The 21,290-nt window shown below is 36.6% G+C and overlaps 3 protein-coding genes across 4 annotated transcripts in view; 2 read left to right on the top strand and 1 right to left on the bottom strand.

The window, feature by feature from the left end:
* Positions 1-1,420: 1,420 nt before the first annotated feature.
* On the top strand, positions 1,421-11,559 carry cdhr5a (cadherin-related family member 5a). Its single transcript, XM_051116127.1, has 14 exons — positions 1,421-1,622; positions 2,242-2,417; positions 2,767-2,829; positions 3,524-3,613; positions 4,006-4,092; positions 6,133-6,237; positions 6,327-6,512; positions 7,359-7,449; positions 7,539-7,636; positions 7,773-7,979; positions 8,313-8,426; positions 9,990-10,056; positions 10,271-10,425; positions 10,590-11,559. Exons 1-14 carry the CDS (start codon positions 1,451-1,453, stop codon positions 11,169-11,171), a joined length of 2,193 nt encoding a protein of 730 aa, XP_050972084.1. The 5' UTR covers positions 1,421-1,450; the 3' UTR covers positions 11,172-11,559.
* Positions 11,560-17,516: 5,957 nt separating this feature from the next.
* On the bottom strand, positions 17,517-19,242 carry rxfp3.3a2 (relaxin family peptide receptor 3.3a2). Its single transcript, XM_051114770.1, has one exon. It carries the CDS (start codon positions 19,142-19,144, stop codon positions 17,921-17,923), a length of 1,224 nt encoding a protein of 407 aa, XP_050970727.1. The 5' UTR covers positions 19,145-19,242; the 3' UTR covers positions 17,517-17,920.
* A 141-nt stretch (positions 19,243-19,383) lies between these two features.
* LOC127168172 (A disintegrin and metalloproteinase with thrombospondin motifs 7) overlaps positions 19,384-21,290 on the top strand; it is a 76,871-nt gene continuing 74,964 nt past the window's right edge. The window contains exons 1-2 of one of the 2 annotated variants that reach the window (XM_051114768.1): positions 19,384-19,440; positions 20,850-20,985. In XM_051114768.1, the coding sequence (XP_050970725.1) occupies positions 20,856-20,985 (130 nt within the window). In that variant the 5' untranslated portion in view covers positions 19,384-19,440; positions 20,850-20,855. Of the gene's footprint in view, positions 19,441-20,035; positions 20,054-20,849; positions 20,986-21,290 lie in introns of those variants that run through there. The other variant, XM_051114769.1, reaches the window with a different exon arrangement.

Here is a 21,290-nt window from a genome sequence, read left to right as displayed (position 1 = left end):
CACATCATAAGATATGAAATTAAAACACCTGAATATGTAATGCAGCAATGAATAATACTACTCCCATTCATAAATTAAGATCTACACTACCAGTCCAAGGTTTGAAATAATTATATATATATATGCATATATATATATATATATATATATTTATATGAATCCTCTTTTTTAGTTTTTAGAAGTCTCTTATGCTCACTAAGCCGCATTTGATGAAAACACTGCAATATAATTTAAAAGAATTGTTTCATATTTAAATATATTTTAAAAATAAAAAAGAAACATTTCTTATTATTATCAATACTGAAAACCATAATACACTACCATTAAAAAATCTGTAATAATAATAATAATACTTTTACTCAGCAAGGGTGCATTAAATTCATCAAAAGTGATGTGAGTAAAATAATTAGTAACTGATCATTAATAATAATTGAGCACAAAATTAACATATTATAATTGATTTCTAAAGGGATGTTACACTGAAAACCTTATTTTAAGGTGTCCTTGTTGCAGTGTAATTTTACATTTAATTACTAAGTAATATTAATTAACTACATGTACTTACTATATGGTTACGGTTAGGATTAAGGTTTGGCTTAGGGTTACTTACATGTAATTATCCATAATTAATGTTAATATAACTAATGTTATATTAATATAACATTACATATAAATTAATGTTATTATAATATTAAGTACATAGAACATGTGTAACAAGGACACTTTAAAATAAAGTGTTACCTAAGTTTTCTATCTATTCAAAACATTTTTTTTTTTAACTTTAATAATATGTCACAATATTGCTGTTTTTACAGCTTTTTTGATCAAATAAATGCAGCCTTGGTGAGCATAAGAGGCTTCTTTCAAAAACTTTAGAAAAGCATAATTATTCAGAATGCTTATCATAAAATACTTGAAAGCCATAGACAAATATGAATATGTCTAAACTCCTTCAATACTTGATATAGATCCCAGGATATTTTTTGTAATGTCATACTATAGTTTTCATAGCTTTATTCTAAAATGTTTAGAACAGTTGCAATACAAAATGCAATACAGTAACAGTGTCAAAATGTTTGGTTGGTATCTCATTATTAGTATAAAATACTAAAGCACTAATCAAGGATTCCTAATATTAATATTATTTTTATTTTATTTCTCACCACATTTATTTTGCAATTTCACTTTTTATGAACCCAGTGCTGTATAAAGCTTTCATTTTATAGTAATGAAAGTAATTTTAGCACATTTCACATTATCAGATTTCTCACAGCCTCCCATCCCGCAGCGCTTCCACTAATACAAAATGACCCCTGAAAAACAGATGCAAGTATTTGGGTGGGAGGGAGCAGTCCACTGCTGGCAAGCTCTTTAGGCAATATATGACCGTAAGATGAAGTCACAAACATTGCGACTGGAGTCAACTCCCACTCATCGGCCAGCACAGTCAATGCTTTATGTGAAGAAGTACCAGCTGGTGCCACGGTCTCATAGTCCTCCATACTTATTTGTGCTCATCAGAAACTGGGAAATGGACATGATATTTAAACATAAATCCATAACTACCATCTTTGGCTGTTTATTTGCATTACTCCTTCACAAAATCAGCTTTGCTGAGAAAAGTAAGTAACTTTTGTTTTTGCTAAGTATTTGTTAAACTATTGTCAGCAATGCTATTGTGTCGGTACGCCATGTGTCCGCCTCTCTTCATGGGTATTTTTTATGATGTAAGTAATTTCAGCTCAGTCAGTGGCAATAAAAAGACGCCACGTCTGTTCACTGTCATTGTCTACAGATGACCGGAATGTAGAGCATGAAAATATGTCCAGTTGTTTAAAATACTTTCCTACATATATTGTGTCATCAGAGGAAATAAACTGCCCCTCAAAAGCTTTAATGTGTTATAGGCATAGGACAATTTCATAAAAACTGATTTTGAACTTTAAAATATTATGTTCATACAATTCTAGAATAAATAAGTGCAAATTAAAACAGTCAAATTAATTTATTTTAGAGCAATAACATATTGCAATCAGATTCAGAAAGCTAAACTGACATGCTAAAACTGAGTATCACATATCTGTACATACGCATCTATACATACGCACAACAAAGCTATCATATTAATGTATTATCTGTTAAATATGAATTTTTACGAAGTTATTTTATGACAAAACAAATTTTTGTCATATCTAATAGATTAACGGTAAGAAAATGGTAACATTTCTTTTTTCTCCACAGTTTGTACAGTCCCCTCAGAGCCTGTGACGATTAAAGAGAATAACACCGTTGACACAGTTGTTGTCCTTATTAACACAACAACAAAAGATGTAACTCTGAATCTCACAGAGAATCCTGGGAATGCCTTTGAACTGAGAGGTTCGGAACTGATAGCAAAGAAAGGCCTGGACTTTGAAGTATGTGTATTTCATGACTTTCTGTTGTCTTGTGTTAATTTGAGTAGCAAGACTAGAATGACACTGCTAGAAAATCTAGCTAAAGCTAGCTTCAGATGGTAGCTACATATGTTTACATGGTTTCTAGCTGGTCATTCATGGTCATTATATGATGCAAGTTGATTTAGATAATGGTTAATCAGCCACACCACCAGACCTGGTTAAAACCTTGTGGTAGACCAAACTGGAGCAGCTTCATCATCTTAAACTGATACGACTTTGGTTTAACACTGGTCTACTCTTAAAAATTCACAATAAAAAATCACAGAAGTTTGATCCTAACTTCAGCTGATATTTAATTGTTTTCCAGACACTTTCAGGTCCTGAAGAACTAACTGTCCAGATCCGATGTAATAAAACTGGCCACAGAAGTGTAAGTTACTCACAACTCCCCTTCCAAGTATAGAAATGAAAAGTAAAAATGTTTTAGCATTAGATAAAATATGAACCCTTGTGTAAATTATTTGAAAGAAAGACGGCACAAATTCCCTTGAAACCAGCTGATTAAAAGGTAATGTCAGAGAACGTGTTAATGGCCGTATTAAATAATGGCGTTATCTATGGACTTTCAAGGTAATCAGTTAAACTAGCTAGCTGTTTTTATTATTGACGTTTTATTCCATTTTTATAGCTAAATGTATAGATATAGATATCTACATAGATATCAATAGAGGGTTTGCACTTAAATCACGGTTTGGTCAGTTAACTGATAACTGACCTTTTTCAGCAGCAATAATAAGCAGTTCAGTGGCATTGTTTACATTCAGTGTCACCAATATGGCCGATTGATAATGAGTTGTGAAAATACTCTATCCACATATGTGACAATGGTTATGATCATCTTTAGTATCGACTTTGAAAGCATCTTGAGTTAAACAGATTCATATTTAACAAAGCATATGCACAACGTGTGAACCCGAAGCATCGAGACCTGTTTAACAGAATACGGAAGTCTTATTATATTATCTAATGTAATGTAGTTCTTTTTTTTTTCTTTTAAAAAGATGTAGCCAACTGTTACATCTATCTTTTGTCATTTCATATTCATTTGTACATTTTATCTACAGATCACTCTGACTGTGATTATTCGTGTTGTGAATATCAATGACAACCCTCCATCATTTGCCCAAAGCGAGTATACGCTTGACATAAATGAGGTAAGAGCATATTGTTATTCAGCATTTGTCCTAGTAGGACGGGTTTTAAATAATTGTTGGTTCTGGAACAACATTTCTATCAACCAATCAATCCAAACCAATTTTAGGGACAGGGTTCAGGTGGGGTTTGTGGCTTAAATAACATGCTTATCAAACAAAATTATATTCAAATATTCAGGGATAATTTAGAAATAAGCTCAGGAACAGAACCATCTTTCTGTGAATGTTGTTATAGGACCAGCAAGGGTCATTGATCCAGGTATATGTTTGTCTTGACAAAAAAAAATTGTATATGTCATAAGTCACACAGCCATAGCTTGTCACACAGTTTTTAAATGTACTGTCAATGTGAGGATGTTTCCATTCTAGTTCATTTTGTGTGTATTGCACAGCTTACACCAGTTAATACCAGCATTGCCCTGATTGAAGCAATAGATGATGATTCTGAGGTTTTGTATTATTCTATGGAACCATCTGTGGTAAGTAATTAATTCCTTTTCTCTAATGAGAAGATAAAAAAGTTTTTCCATGAATAGTTTACCCCAAAATAAAGTAGTCATCATTCACTCATCCTCATGTTGTTTCAAACCCACAACAGAAGATGAGCAGCATAAAAGTTTACACACAGGGTAAAAGACCCACCACCATGGGGCAAAAGGCACACAGCATTGATATAAATACTTTAGCTAATTTTTTTTTTTTTAAAGTTAATACTTGTTCAAGACAAATCACTTTAGCAAAGTTTGTACTATTTTTTGCTTATTTTGAAAAACAAAATAATTATTTTTTGTTCAATAAATATATTATCATTAAAACATGTTAATATAAAATATTTAAAAAGAAACTTATTTTAAGTAGTAAAGATTCTGGGGGTATTGAAGGAAATCCCATAACAATTTAATATAGATTTAAAAGTCAGCCATCTATTAATTATCGTTAATTATTGTGCCTTTTAGCCCCAACAGCAGGGGCGCTTTTTACCCCAAATATCATACTTCTACATATTCTTTTGTTATTTAAAAACTGTTGCTTTAATTATCTTAAACAAAACTGAAAATCATTAAGAAGACATTTTTTTCTCAAAATATATGCATCCATTTTAGCGATTCTCATTTGCTACTTAAATCTACAACATTTAAAAAAAAAACATCAAATATTTGATCAAGTAAGCACAGAATCAACTTTGCATCAAGGATCAGACAAATTTGCATGTGCATCTTAAAAAAGCGAATGTTTTAGAAAGTGCCACGCTATGTTGTTTGTCATCTAGTGGTTTAGAGGGAAATTATATCAAAGGCGCCTTTTACCCCGGGGCGCCTTTAGCCCTGTTGTACCTTATCCACAAGTTTCCTACGCCCCATTAGGCCTTGCGTCAAAAGTGGGAGCATCTTCTGGTTCAAAGTAAACAAGCGGGATGTGACACTCATTCTTTCAACAGTTGAGAGGAGTGACAGGCAAATGAAGCCTCGTGAAGCACCGAGACATTCCTCTGACTGTTTCGGGAAAAGATTCAAAGCTTCGAGAGTCGAAAACAGCACGATCTGGTGGTTAGTAAAAAATAAAGTAGCCAAAAGCCTGTGAAGCCCCGTCAGAAGAAGCATTCACCACAATTTCCATAGATCGATCCATGTTATATGCACAAATAAAAGCCTAACCCTCTGTGTGTTTGTTTGTTGAATTTCTGACTCTGATAAATTAATTTACCCATTGAACAGTGCCATTAAATGTCAGTAGGAATATCAATATGATGTAGAAGAATAATGTACACATATATTAATTGCATATGACATATATTTAATTTTCCTTAAATAATTTGTATTCTTCATATTACTTGTATGACTGGCTATTTAAAATTTTAATTATTAAATAGGTCCCAATGAAAATGTACTCGCAAAGTAAGATCTGGGTCGAACATTAGGACGCGCGAAGTGAATCGCGCACATGACTGGACAGAAAGTGAGGCTTCTACGAAAGGGATATCTATGATAACAAGCCTCGAATCAAGGCTTCATCTGGCATGCCCTTTAACACAAGCTCTGATGTCTCGGTTCAAATGTCATTTTACTACTTGACAGTCATTCAAGATTTAGCGATCCAAACTTGCTAATGATGTGGGAACACAAATCTGAAAAGCATATGTTGTCCATAAGAACGTAATGACAGCTCTCATAAAAGGTGTGCATCTTTACAAAGTAAACAATGGTATAAAAAACACTTGGCTAATTAACACACAAAATACCATTGGTATACTATGTCCGCCGCCTCACCGGAAGTTGTACCCACATTCTTTTCATTGATTAACACACATAGAACACATCAATTACTGTAAACGTAAGCTCAAACATGCGTGCTTGCAACCTTGTATCTTCAGAAGTCTTGATTAAACCACTCAGTTCATATTCACTTTCAATGAAGGGAATGAAATCAACAAACTGTGAGAATTTAGCACTATTGGTCTGAAACAGTCTGAGTAAATGGTATTGTTCAACTATTCCTTCAATGTAAACATTTCTTTACAGAATAGATACTTCAGACTTGAGACCATGTATACACCAAACATCCTTGTGAACAAGGTTTTAGATTACGATGTCATCCAACAGGTGAAAATGATCTTGTATGTGCAGGTATGTAAAAATTGTTACATTTAAATGTGATAATTCAGAAATTCTCTCCTGATCTGACATAAAACACAAGCAATTCTTGTCACTTACAGGATACTCCACTTCAACCACAACCAGGTGAACGCTCCTTCACAGCTTCAGCAACCATCATCGTAAATATTAAAGACATTGATAACCGTCCTCCTTGGTTTCAACCATGTACAAGAGTAACCAATGGTAATGCCAAACTCTGCCTGAGCCTGGGCTACAAGGGCAGGGTGAACCTAACCGAAAAACAGGTACATTTTAATTAATATTAAAGGAATGTTTAAAGGAATACTTTATCCAAAAATGAAAATTTTCTGAAAATGTATTCATCCTTAGGACATCCAAGATGTAGTTTCATTCTTTTCTTTGTCAGAACAGATAAATTTAGCATTACTTGCTCACCAAAAAATCTTCTGCAGTGAATGGGTGCCGTCAGAATATGAGTTCAAACAGCTGATAAAAATGTCACAAAGTAATCAACCAACACCAGTCCATCAATTAACATTTTGTGAAGCGAAAAGCTGCGCTTTTTATCATAAATACACCATTACAATGTTTTGTTTTTGAGGCTAAAATATGAGACCTCTATTCATAATATTGCTTTCTTCAGTTAAAAAGGTATCTGAATCAGGACATATATCACGCACAGTTTACAAGCAAGAAGTGTCCAAAACTCTTCTATACAAATATTTTAGTGAATTTTGATGTGGGAGAAAACCATAGGCAATATTATGGATAGAAGACACATATTATGGCCATAAGTCATGCTTTTAAGATAAAATGCCTTAATGATGAATTCGTTTCTTATAAACAGGCACTTTTTTTGCTTCACAAGACATTAACTGATGGGTGAAGTCGTGTGGGTTATTGTGATGTTTTTATCAGTTGTTTAAACCCATTCAGTGCACAGGACCTACTGGTGAGAAAATGATGTAATGCTAAATTTCTCCAAATCTGTTCTCATGAAGAAACAAACTCATCTAAATATTGAATGCCCTGAGTAAATTTTAAGCAAAATTTAATTTTGTGGTAAACTATTCCTTTAATAAATGCCATAGCGAGTTTTAAAATTATACATACAAAATGTATATTTCCAGGATGGAGCCTTACAATTGCAGCCAGGTCCAGTGTATGCCAGAGATGGAGATAAAAGCAGAAATGAAGAGATAAGCTATAAAATTGTTCGAGGTATTAAAGCATTTTTTCCTTGCATAACTGTTGCTCCTACACACTTAATGTTCAACATGAACTGCACAACCATTTCTGTAATTGCCTAGGAAATGAGGACAACATATTTCAGATTGATGAGAAATCTGGAAACATATCCATGCTGAAACCAGCAGATATAGCTGGCCCAATATCACTCTTAGTTTTGGTGAGTTTTTTGTGAAGACTTTGAGAAGTTTTGTGTATGTATGCTTCCTCATGATATCAGGTTTGGCCTGAGAGCAAATACAATTTTCACTGCCTAATTTTGATAATAGCGACCTTCTTTTATCTGTCCTTCCCAGGCTTCCCAGGTATTAAATAGAGATCAGTTTGCCACCACTTCAGTCACTATTGATGTAATGAAAAAAAGCAGAAATCCTCCAAAGTTTGAGAAGGACAGATATGAAGGGTATGTTTACAGTAATTCAGGGCCTGAAAACATGGTGCTAAGGGACAGGACCTCCAACAGGCCAATCAGAGTCAGAGCAAGGGATGACGATTTCGCAAGTGTAAGTTCATTTAATACCACCAGTTAGTGATTTTCAGTTAGTGTACTTTTAAATTACAGTATGTGCAAATGTGATTTACCTATGTGACCCTAGAGCAATATCAGATTTTAGGTTTAGGGTTGATGTTAGGACTGGGGTTGGGGCTTAAGCAACATTCATACCAACCTATCATTCCCCTCTGATTTTAAAGCTAGTTAATGGTTAGATTTGGGGATAATATTTATTTGAGAGAAATGATTTTCCAGAACCAACCAGTTTGATCCAGGATAGGTATCCTATTTGGAAACATTATGGTCACCAATAAAGTCTTCCATTTCTCCCTTTATTTTTTAGGGAATCAATCCTGACGTAAGATACGAAGTGCAATATAGCAGCTATGTTAATATTACAACAGATGGGTTTATGCTTTTAAAGAAAGCCGTTCGGACTGATTCCTTTGCTGTGCAGGCAAGTAAATATGTTTTGTTGCTTCTATTTTAAGAATATTTTAACCACATCATAGTTAATAGTAGTTGTTTGTGCATGAAATCTGTCTACTTTTATCATTATATGTTTTTCATTTATGATTCTTGTGTCCTAGCCAGACACAGCATTGGTTTTGAGCAAGTTTCCAGCAAGTTTCCACCCTCACTGAAAACAAAAAAATACTTCACAATGAGAAACACATCACATATTTGAAGCTTAATATAAAGGTGTAAAGGGATTTTGGAACAATGAGATTTGAGTGTAGGCTGAGCTACCCAGTATGACAAAATATTGACAAAATATCCTGTTGTTCATTGCAGCCACAGCATTTACCAAAGCTTTTATTACTTATTTTATCTGGTCACATCTGGTTTTTGAAATACTGCAATCTTAAAAATAAAGGTGCTTTAAAAGGTTCTTCACAGCGATGCCACAGAAGAACCATTTTTGGTTCCAAAAAGAACCATTCAGTCAAAGATTTTTTAAAGAATCATCTCTTCCTTACTTTTATATGATCTGAAGAACCTTCTTTCACCACAAAGAACCTTTTGTAAAACAGAAAGGTTCTTCAGATTTAGACAAAAAGGTTCTCCTATGGCATTGTGAAGCACCTTTATTTTTAAGAGTGTGGTCTCACTTTATATTAAACAATTTTCACTCAGAAATGCTTACTAAATTTCACAAATGGTTATAATAAACAGCAAGTAACATACTGAATTAAACATAACATTTTTAGGTTAAAAAAACTGAAATAGAATTTTCTTGTAAAATAAACTCCAATAAACCTTGTTTTATTTACAACTTTGAAAAAAAAAAAAGTTTTTTGCAGTTTATACATATGGAAAAAGAAAGTATTTGATATAATGCAGTTGTGTTTATGTTGTACCACCAAACAACTGCTGTTATTGAGGTTGGACATGGGTAAGATTAGGGTTTTGTGGTATGGGTAGGTTTAAGGGAGTGGTACTAAGTAGTAAGGAAAGGAAAAATACTAACATCAAATGTGAACTGTTAGGCAGGGAATTTTGGAAATGTCGATTTGCGTTTTTTCACTGTATATTATACGTTCCTTTTCACCTGCATTTTACTGCAAAATTACATAAAATGTTCAATACAGTTTTTCACTGTATATATATATATATATATATATATATACACAATTAATACAATAATTAGTAGGTTTTTAGCATTTTTACAGTCTCATATTGTTAAAATAATTTTTTACAGTGTAAAAGACTAAGGATTTACGGTATAACTATATTCTTGTTGTTCTGGAGAATTCCCACATTCTCTGCTAATGAGGTAGGTTAGGTTATGGTAGGGTTAGCGTTAAGATTATACAGGTTAAAGTTAGGTTTTTTTGGGTAAGGTTTGACCCAAACCCTAATCCTAACAGTGTGACTACAAATGTTAATTTAAGTACTTTAAATGCACTAACGTGTATGCACATAATAAATACACTGTTTCAAATCGTTAAGTTCATGGTAAGTATACTAAGGCCACTTAATATAAAGCGTGACCGAAAATTATTTCTTTTGTCGCCAGGTTCGGGCAGTGGATGTGTCTACTGGTGAGGCAGGGACAGCTACTATTTCTGTGACTGTAGTGCCATGTAAGTTATACTACAAAAAAGTTTGCTATAAGGTTTAACCCAGGGGTGGCCAGTGCTGCCACTTTCCTCCAGAGTTTAGCTCAGGTGTGCGGGGATAAACTGGGGATAAATCTACTGGAAGGTGGCCCTCCAGGAGCAGGACTGGACACCCCTAACCATAATATTTTTTTCAGCATGTAATCTAATTTTTCTCTTTGCACACTTTCCATATCAGCAGTGGGGATCCAGTCGCCCGACGAGGGGTACCGTGCAGGAGACATGGCTTTGCTGGGCTTTGTAATGGCTGCGTTACTGGTGCTCTGCCTCATTGTGATCGGCTATCTGATATCCCGTGTCAAGAAGGGGAATCCTGATGCATTCAAGTCTGAGGTCAGCATCTTCTCATCAAAGCTCAGTGAGTCCAGCTCTGAGTGTCCACTTTGTAAAAGAAATGACGCTTAAGAGAAAGTTCCATAAGAACGCCGTAATCATGTACTACAGCAAGTAATATACATCTCATGAAATTGAGAGATTAACCCTCTGCCCTCATTCAGTGTTTAGGGCCATGCTTGAAGTTTACTCAGCCCCCTAACAGGCCAAGTCCAAGAGATAGCATGCAGTTCACCAATGATGGTTTCTTAAATGAAGGGGACACAGGGAGATCCAGATCCAGGCGAGCTGAACTGAGAGAAAGGAGACTGGATGCAGTTCAAGCAGCGAGGGTGCGAGTGATACCTCGCGAGAGACAGAGGCACTGCAGCTCCTGTGGACTCCAGACGCATACCAACCACTCACACCATAGTCCTGCTGTCCAAACCAGAGGAAAGGCGAATAAGCATAAGGTAAAATCCATTCTGGCTAAAGAGAGGAGGAAGGATGACAGACACAAGACCGTTTGGTTCAAGGAGAGCGAGGATTCTTCAGATATCGAGGTGGAGATCATCCCTGACACTATAGGGCTTAAGCCTGAAGAGGACATGGAGAAAGTCGAAGGGGATTTTGTGTCCCCTCCACCCGAAGACAGCGAAATGGAACTGGGGGAGTTGACAATGCTGAATATACAGGACTTGAGTAGCAGGGAAACAGCGATTCCTGATAGTAGAGAAGGACTGACCACAGAAAGAAGAGATCAGTGAGGATCTCGGAAGCTCTTGCTCAGTAAAATTCAGAGACTGAATTCATTTTTTTCTTTCTCAAATTATATGGCTGAAATAATTTATCTTTGTGAAAATAAAAACCTGGTTCAGTTCAGACATAATTAATTGCAAAATACTGACACATTTATTCCTATTTGTAAATAATGAGTCTATTATGATATGCATTTTTCATTGTGTGATATACATGCTAAACTAATATGCAAATATGTTGATGTAATATGTCTATAATTTCAGAAAATAATTCTTGGAATTTAATGTTGGCTTTCTGTTCTATTTAAAGTCAGCTGTGTCTATAAATAATACATTGTGAAATACAGTATTTTGTATAATTATGTAAATTATATGGAAAACAACCAGAATAAAGCAAATTTGAAAATAGTACCAAGACTTGATGTGGTGTCTGATAAAACCAATGCATTTATAGCTTTTATATATATATATATATATATATATATATATACATACACACACACACACACACACATATATATATATATATATAAAAAAGTTCTAACATTACCATTTTTAGCACCTATGTCCTATGTGTAGGTTCAGTATTTTCAATTCAGTGGTAATGAACAGATTCTTTGCATTCCCATTAAAGTGAAATAACTGAACATAAACATAGGAGCCTGATAAAAATGTTCATTTTACAATAAAATTTCAAATGGCACTTAGAGGCTTTTGCATCTGAACTCTTCATCCACAGAAATCTTTTTGATTATGGAGGATGTGATCTCTGGATTGTTACACAAAGGTTTGGTTGCATCATTATGGTGTCCCTTTCTGGACGTTGCAAAATACTAACATAATACTTTTCACTCATAGGTAAAGAGGTTTTCATATTAGAAATGTGTTGCCAAGATTCAGACCCTGACTAAACAAAAAAATTAATCTGCAGTTATACACTTAGAGTAAAACAGTTGCCTCATGGACGTATATTTTAAGTGCATTTCTTACATTTTGAAACAACCTTCAACAGCCAGATGTCATTCATGTATTAAAGTGTGGCACAAACCAATACCCACCACTTGAGGGCTCCATTGGCATAAGTCCTGACCATATCGTGGCAATGCTCCTCAGACAGTTAGGACAGTAACTGTAGGCTAGCTGGGCCTTTCAGGTGTGATGTTTTGTCAGTGTGCTCACTAGTTATGTGTTGGTTGGCTTTTTAATTTCTGAAAATAGTAAGACACAACATAATTAGTCTTGTTTCAGACCCATTCATCTCACTATCCATAACAAATGTAGTAGTCTATAACAACGTAGTTCCATGCTTGACCGTATTTACATGTCCATATCACTTCGCCATAGCCACACGATTTCTCAAAGGTCTTACGACAGCAACCAAAACCCACAAGGAAACTGGCCAAACAAATAAATACAATAAACAATTAGATAAAAACGACAGAGTATTTCCTTGTTTTTGTCACAATATTACGTTTTATTATATACGGAAATCACATACTCTATTCCTTCCACTCTCTCTCCCTTGCATACGCACACACATACAGTTTGCACACACATTAGCATACCTGCTAACAGCGCTGCTGCTGACGATTTGATCAGTAACAGTTTAACAACTTAAAAACTACATAAAAATGAACTTGAAGTTTCACTATTAGTAGAGACATTGCTGCCGTACACTTTTGAGAGACCCACAGTATGGGAAGTTCGGATCATTTTACCGACTCGGACCTTTGAGTCTCGTTCAGCAAAATGAATGAATCTTTTTCCGAGTCATTTCGTTCATTTTAGCAAAATACAATTAAAATGTTACGTGTTACTTCCCTAACACATTTACTGCTTACACAAACGTTAATCACACTACAAACAAGACAAAACCATAATGCTGTAAGAAACGGAAAAGATTAATTCATTGTTTACCTGGGTTTTTAGTCTATGATTAGCTCACCTCTTATCTTAAGTTTTCGGGTTCGAGTCGTTCGTTCATCACGTGACAGCCCCATAAGATTAACCAATGCAGTCTGAGCCAGAAGGAGAATTGATTAGTTCATCTCTGGAGTCTTCGGGTTCGAGTCCTTCGTTCTTTACGTGACAGCCCCATAAGGTGAACGAATGATTCTAACAACCCGAAGACTCGAAACTTTCGTGAACTAATTCCAGCACAGAACCTAATAGGATGTTGCGCATGCGCGACTGAACAAATCACTCCCCGAGACGACTCGTTCGCCCCGAGTCACATTTTTCGTTCAAAATGAACGAATCGTTCAAGAACGACCCATCACTAACCCACAGACTCAGAGAGGTAGGCTAATTCACACACGGGATGGGGGCGTGGGATGTATGTTAATGTATTAAAGTAATTTGAAACGCAAATAGAGAATTTGAAAAGATGTGTTTTCTTGTATTTCTTGATATTTGACTATCTGGGTAAAGCTGGGAAGGTTTAACCAGCAGTAACACTTAATGTGAACATTTGTAAGAGTGATCTTGTGCCTTTCTGCTTGCTCACAAACAACAGGCTTTCCAAACTGCTACTAGATATTGCAATATTTGTGTTAAAATGTGATAAGCATAAGAAAATAACATTTTACAAGTCGACATGCGGATTTGTGAAAATCATTCACGGAAAGAACCGACAATAGAGACAACAGAATTAAGAAGTCATTCATGCCATCAAGCATTAAAGCGTCAAATAACCAGTGAAAAAAATAATGAGCCTAAGACATAAGAGAGTTCAAAGTTCAATAGTGGCTGTAACTGCAACATTACTTTGGTCTTAGCACTACTTTTCTGCAGTTTATATTATGAATTTTGTGCATAGTATGTGAATGTTTGTAGAATAACCAGAAATACAGTATAATATGCACATAATGAGGTTTGTGACATTTGCAATAAAGTCACGAAAACATGGCTTGATCCCATCCATGAGAGCTCTATTTGTTCATATTCTTGCATATCTGCAAGGTAATTTGGTCATTATTGCAGCATTTTTGTAAGAGCTCAAATGGTCTAATAGTATTTTTGGGAAGCCCAGTAAGAAACCATTATTAATCAACCCTGCTGGTGATGAATGCATGAATAAGCTTCTCTGGGTATTGCTGGACAGAAAGGATCTAATTTGTGCTGTTTTTTAGATGGTATAGGCTGATTTAGTTATTGCTATGGCTCCTGAAGCGAAAATCATATTCCAGACCCTTGGATTCAAGGTATGCATTTACCATTTACATTTCAGTTGTGTTGCCAAATACAATCACCCCTGTCTTGTCTTTTGTTTAACTGAAGAAAGCTTTCACACATCCAGCTGATGCACTTGCACCGGGCGTGTATGGAACCGAAAAGCCTTTCCACAAATCTGTTAGCAAAGGACTATTGCGATGCTCACTTTAAAGAAGTCATTTTATTGTATCTCATCCTTGTGATTCATTTTAAAGCTAGATATGGCAGGAGAGCTTGAGTTACCAGATAAACAGAATTTCAGATGAAGATAATGAGGAAATTACATTGGCTTTCACTGCTGCCTTTGCCAATTGTGTTTCTAAACTGTTTCATTATAACATATAAGTACCCTGCTCCCTTCAAATCCCTTTCAGAGGAATAAGGGCATATGGATGTTCACTTTCATCTGGAATTTGCCCAGTATATCCAACTTCCAACCATAAAAGGGTTCCAGTGGCAAACGCATAGTAGGTGATGTTTCTGAAATCAAAATCCCTTAGGAAGTTAACATGGTTTTACTCCAAATAAAACCCAAAAGGAAGGAAAGGACATGTGGCCAAGTATGGTGACCCATACTCAGAATTTGTGCTCTGCATTTAACCCATCCAAGCACACACACACGCAGACACGGAGCAGTCTTGGTTTGAAGATGACTCTACAGTCATTATGCCCAAACTCATGCCATGAAGCGCTGACTGACAGTGCTTGTTAAGCGCCCACTCGCTTGAGCTTCTGGAGGTTCCTTCTGGAGGTCAGCCCCAAAGGGATGCCTGTCTGAAACAGGCGAGGGGCCTTCCAAGGGGCCACAGCTCTGACACAGCGGTGGATCACCTTGAGGCAAAAGTCACCTGGGACGGAAAGGAGAAGCGCTCTTTTGAGTATGTGGGTCCGCTATCACAGTGGTAATTTGCTTGGGTGCGTACTGAGTAAGAAGGATGGGCCCAGCCTGAACAGATTTTCCAATGCCCAGAAGCGGGGGGGATGGAGAACAATTATGAGACGAGACTTCTTTGAGGGCAGTCCGGCCTTGGTGGGACATGGCTCTCTCCTGTTCCTCTCTTTGTTGAGATCAGGACAGCTTTTGCGGTTCAGGGTCTAACGTCACTCTGGGGCGGGGTCACTGGCACTTCCGACATGTCACCGAGCTAGAATGCTTGGGCAAGAAGTGACACGTAGCCTGCGATGATTTCTGTGCTACCATGAAGCACTCAGCAAACCCATCTACAGCAGAGCTGAATAATCCAATGGGGGAAATGGGGGAATCGCAGAAGGCAACCCTGTCAGCCTCCTTTGGGCTTTCAATTCTAGAGCCAATGGAGGACAGAGGTGCGCAGCGACCACCTCTTACAGAGGAGGAAGCTTGCCATAAGCCTTAGCTTCGTCAGTGAAGCAGTAGAAGTAAAAGAATGGACATGTGCTGACTAGAGGGCACATCGAGGTCCTGGTATATCTTCAGAGTCCAGAAAGGAGATGATTTTCATGCTGAAAGAGAAAATTCTTACATAGCAGTCGGCTCCACCCCTCTTGGCAGGCTGAAGTGCCATTTGTTCGTGCAGCTGCATGAACATGATCTGGCTCTAGTATCAGTGTTAACAGGAGTTTCCGCTATAAGCCTCCTTGATGCAGCGGGAGAGACCATTTGATAGGGAACCATGGTTACTATAGTTAAACTATGGTAACCACAAATTAACCATGATTTTGTTACATATATATGGTATTTGTGGTTCTACAAATGGTAATCAATACGCCCAAAAAACATGGTTACTACACTTTTACTATTGTAACACTGTAGTTAATTTTTGTAAAGGATGGCAATGCTACTCATAGCTGTGCAGATATTCTATTTGCAGCAAAGAATCCAAATTGCAGAATGTTTTAATTGGTTGAATTTGCAGGTGTGATTATCAGCAGAGAAAATCATTTGAAGAGTGTGTTATACTTATATCTCTGCAATTGTTTGCGAAACAGATTTAGTTAATAATACATGTGGAAATTGCTAGTCTGGCATATGGTTTCTGAAGTATACAACCATCCTCCCATCATAACTCTATAGTGTTCTTGTAGCTGAAACAGTAGAGCATGGCACCAGTGACATCAAGGTTTGATTAACAGGAAATCCACCAACAGATAAAATGTATATCTTGATTGTAATACAAGTTACTTTGGATAAATTCATCTGCCAAATACAATGTCTATAAACTAGAGCAGACATACAGTTACCCTACCTTGCCTTATTAGTCTTATTTTGCTGCATAATATTGCAGTTTCTTAAAGATTTCCTTAAACCAGCCATGAAAAAGTTTATTATTCAAAATATTTTTAATGCAATTTTTGTTTTTGTCATTTGTAACATTACAAAATGTTATATTCTTGATACACTAAAAGGTCCATAAAATGTACTTCGTCCTGTGATAATATCAGTTGTGCACTGTATTGTGATGTGTTTCAGGATTAATGGAAATGTCTGTAACCTAATGTATAATGACCTTAAATTTACCAGTTTACCAAATTACCAGTACCTTTTCCATTTTTCAACAGCTTTTTTTTCTTACATTGTAGAAAAAATGATAATTTATTTACCTGAACCAACTAAGGCGTGATTATTAAACATTCCAACCTTCCTCCTCGCAGCTTCTTTAATACTTTTTTTGTAGGGAAAACCCTAAAATTCAAATATATTTATTTTTTCTGGTTTTTAATAAAAAGTACCGTATAATGCTATAGTATTTCCTGCACTTGGATGCAAAGCTTTCTGTCACTGTTAGCTGAACCACTGATACAGCTTAGCCCGAAGCATCTCACACACTTTATTTCACAGCTGTCATTTTATCAAATAAGCTTAATTCAATGATTTATCTTCAGCCCAGATATTTGCATGGTTCTTTTGCATGGTATAATTCTTTTTATCTGTTATGTATCATTTTTTTGACACACACGCACAGTTTTATGCAATTTAGATTGTGGCGACATGTGCACCACTCTCTGTCTCCTGATGAAGACAGATGTTAATATTGTGAAATATCTTCTTTTGTGTTCTGCAGAAGAAAGTAAGTCATACAGGCTTGAAACAATACGAGGGTGAGTACATTTTGACAATTTTAATTTTAGGTGGAGTATCCCTTTAAGAATTGTATTGAAATGTAATATTATACAGTTCATATTAATAAATTACTATAAATCATGTACAATGTAAATACAGCTTTGCAAGCATAAATTTAGTCCTCAGACTATTTTAATTTCAATGATACATATGATGAATTCACTATCACACAAAAAGTGACAAAGAACAAAATATGAAAATAAATTAAATATAGCAGGGCAAATAGTTGTTTAAATGCAGGACAAAATGTACATGGCCTATATTTAATATACATATGTATTTTCCTTTTCTTTTTTAGCCATTAGGTCTAACTTGGACATTCAGTATATATATTGGCCAACAATACTGTTCAAGTCACAGACAACAACCTCAGTCATTCGTCATTGTTTAAATCACAGTAACCCTTTGGTTAATCAGGAAAAAAATAAGTTCACTGTATAATTAGTTAACAGAACCTGTCTGAAGTCCTATGAATGTTGTCAGTCGATTGTCTGGATTGTTGGCCGCATTGTGCGTCAATCACGTTTAAATGAATTCCAGTATGTGCGTCATCCAGGTTTTGATTGCTGCCTGCACTGTATCCATGTAGTTTTCCAGCCTTCGAAATAACAGGCGAAGAGATGCGCCAAAAGAAACTATGTAACATTTTTCTAAACTCCCGTCGCATTAGACAATACAAAACTGGATTTAAACAACTATTTGTATGAGCAAGACAAACAGTCACGGGGAAAACATAAGTATGCACCATGTAGTATGTTTTGTCCCAGTGCACCGCGTTCAATTTCACCAGAACGCCCCAGAGGGTGATCGCATGGTTTGGCATCCAGCAAATAAAAAAAGAGAGGACCACCACCGTTACAGACTTTGCTACTTTAGATCGTCTCCTTTGACGGGTGTTAATGCCCCTCTTTCGGACAAACCTCAAAAGCAATAAATAACAAACCGAGAGAATAAACATGGGCAAGATAAACGCAATGACAATTTTCTGAAGGTGATACAGAGCGAGCCAATCATGGCCATCTGGAAACTTGAGGAGACAGAGTTTTTCACCTGCCACAACTGTCACGGTGGAGAAAATGGAAGTTGGAGCTGTCGCCACAGTCGCCAGGATCCACAATACTGCACAGACCCACTTCACAGACACGGACTTCTTTCGAGAAGGGATCTTTAAAGCAGATGCGACGGACCAGTAGCGCGTAATGCTCATTGCGGTCAGAAAAAAGACGCTGGCGTACATATTCATCACAGTGACTGATAAAATGATCTTGCACATGGCGTTGCCAAACGGCCAGCTGAAATCCAACGCCGTATCTACTGCCCAGAAAGGCATTGTCAGAACAAACTGAAAGTCGGTGACAGCTAAATTGATGACAAAGAAATTAATGATTGATTTCTTTCGACCTTTTCTTATCTTCATAAGGAAAAATACCAGAAGATTTCCGACCAAACCCACGGCGCACACCGCGGAATAAACCACTGAGATCATAATCCTCAGGACGAGGCTGCCGTCAGCAGTCACATCGATGTCTTCTAGACTGCTGAACTTGTGCTGATCCGTTAAACTTCTGTTCAAAGTTCCCCATCCACTTTGGTTGAGAATGTCACCCATTGTTTCTGAAAGAAACTCTCCAACAGGTGCCTGGTGGATAAGGCTGTCTACTGATCGCATGTCAGTTAGTCTGACATTGTTTCACACAGAAAACAAACGGTTTTAGATAGCTATGGGTTCCCACAGGTGTGAGCGACGCGTTTTGAACGCGCAGTGCACCTGACAGCCAGCGTTTTATGCAGAAGCGCGCGGTGAGCGCCCGCCTGCGAAGTGCGCACACTGGATGACACCGCTGACTGACTTACAGCCGTACACTTGACGTCATTTCATGGTAACGCAAATGAACAAATTTAAGGGAGGATGACCACATAACACAAGATTCGAAAAAGGAGTGCGCAAAAGACGAATAATAACAGGTAACCAAACGGATAACAAATGTAACAGCAATTATAGAATATTTCAAGAGTTGTATATGTAGCCCACATATCTACAGTGACTGTAGCAGTGTGTAATTACATTTATTAGCCATAGTTATTTAAAATAAATGTTAAATGGTAGTATAATTCAGTTTTATGTTCATGGATTTTTTTGTTGTTGCTGTAGTTTGTTAATGTTAATGTTTGCTTTTTTAGTTCCTGTTAGATCATACTACTCGTAGAGACAATAAAGCTTTATCAAATATCATCTTATCATATATCAACTTGAGCTTCTACAATTTACAATGCTAAATGGGAATGACTTCATAAATTGAAATGAAATATCTTTCCTTACTGCTCTGTCCACCAGAGGGGGCACTTGATGGACACTCAGATATATCAGCAGCTCAGTTACTCCATTAAAAATCAGCTAGCATTTTCAGTTTTCAGCCTTTCAGTTTATGGAAGGAATGTCAGGTAGAGTGGACAAAGGTGGGACAGGTGGACAATGGGTGGACAAATAGATAATTCACCCAAAAATGAAAATTCTGTCATCATTTAGCTACCTTAATGTTACCTCCATGTCCAAGTGAAAATAAACTTATGATAATAGGTAATAATGATGATGATAAGGATTATGAAGCTACTGTATATGTTAAAGGGTATATATGGCTTGTTATATGACACACTGCATTATACAACAAATTGATTATTATTGCCATTATTATTGAAAGCATCAACATAGATACTTCATTATGCGTTCATGCATTTAAAAACAGCTACCCGGAACTAAAAGGAACTCAACAGAATGCAGACCGAGTTTGTAGCTGCAGTAACAAAGGAATAAACGCTGGTGACGTGAGACAGACGCTACAGCCAAAGACCGACTAGTGTGATCATATTTAAAACTGCACAAACTGAGCTCATGAAGGCGTCCGGTGTTTGTTTTTTTTACAAACGGAAGTGTTTAAATTAAGAGATGAGTCATTTGATTATAAACAAGGAAAGCACTAGACAAAGGACTAGAATGGGTTCAGTCCGACACATTGAACACAAAGACAGGGTCCTCCTACTAGAAAGGACTGAGAGGGCGGAACTTTTGCAAAGTTTACTGAAACACAGTTCGCTGTTCTTCTGTGTGCGGCATCAGTAACTGCAGTCGTCCCAGATGAATTAACGGAGCCCAAAATCGCCCATGCACCGGATTCACAGACTTTATCATGCTACATGATTTGTCTCGGACTGATGAGCATTGCAGATCTCTGGCTTAATAAATGCAGTAGCGTTCTTTTGTGTGATGGGTCCAAACTACCGATGCATAAGGCTGAGGCAGAAGTTACTATTCAAACTATCACCATTTAAATGGACTGTAGATGTACCAGGAGTGATCTGTCTTCTCCTCTGTGCAGTTTGACATGATGGTTCAGCTGGACTGCGGCAATAAAGTTTTGGGACCAGCAAGTTTCTCTCTCTGTTTTGTGATAACAGCTGGGCTTCTGTCCATGATTGAGAGCACAACAGCTAGCGGATATAATCAAGACACAGGTGAGTGGGTTGAGCTTGTGTCTCATTATAGTCCCACGCTGTGATTTTTAGCATTTTTTCTGTCAGATGATGTGCGTGTGTGCGTACAATGACGTTTGTATACAGTGGCTCTAAAATATTTTGGGCACGTGTTTATTTTTAAAAAGTGGCTTTTATTTTACAAAAATGTAGCGAAAGCACACATTGCAAGCAAAATGTTTCATAACGAGAATTTTGCTTGTCTCTAAATTTAAAGCTGCATATTTTCTGTTCATAATGACAAAAAGTATTATGACACTTTGTGGGTGTGAAACGTTAGGTGGAGT

The sequence above is a fragment of the Labeo rohita genome, chromosome 7 (assembly GCF_022985175.1).
Source record: "Labeo rohita strain BAU-BD-2019 chromosome 7, IGBB_LRoh.1.0, whole genome shotgun sequence".
Lineage (NCBI taxonomy): Eukaryota > Metazoa > Chordata > Actinopteri > Cypriniformes > Cyprinidae > Labeo > Labeo rohita.
The sequence above is the reverse complement of the archived record's forward strand: the minus strand, read 5'-3'. Positions and strand labels throughout refer to the sequence as shown.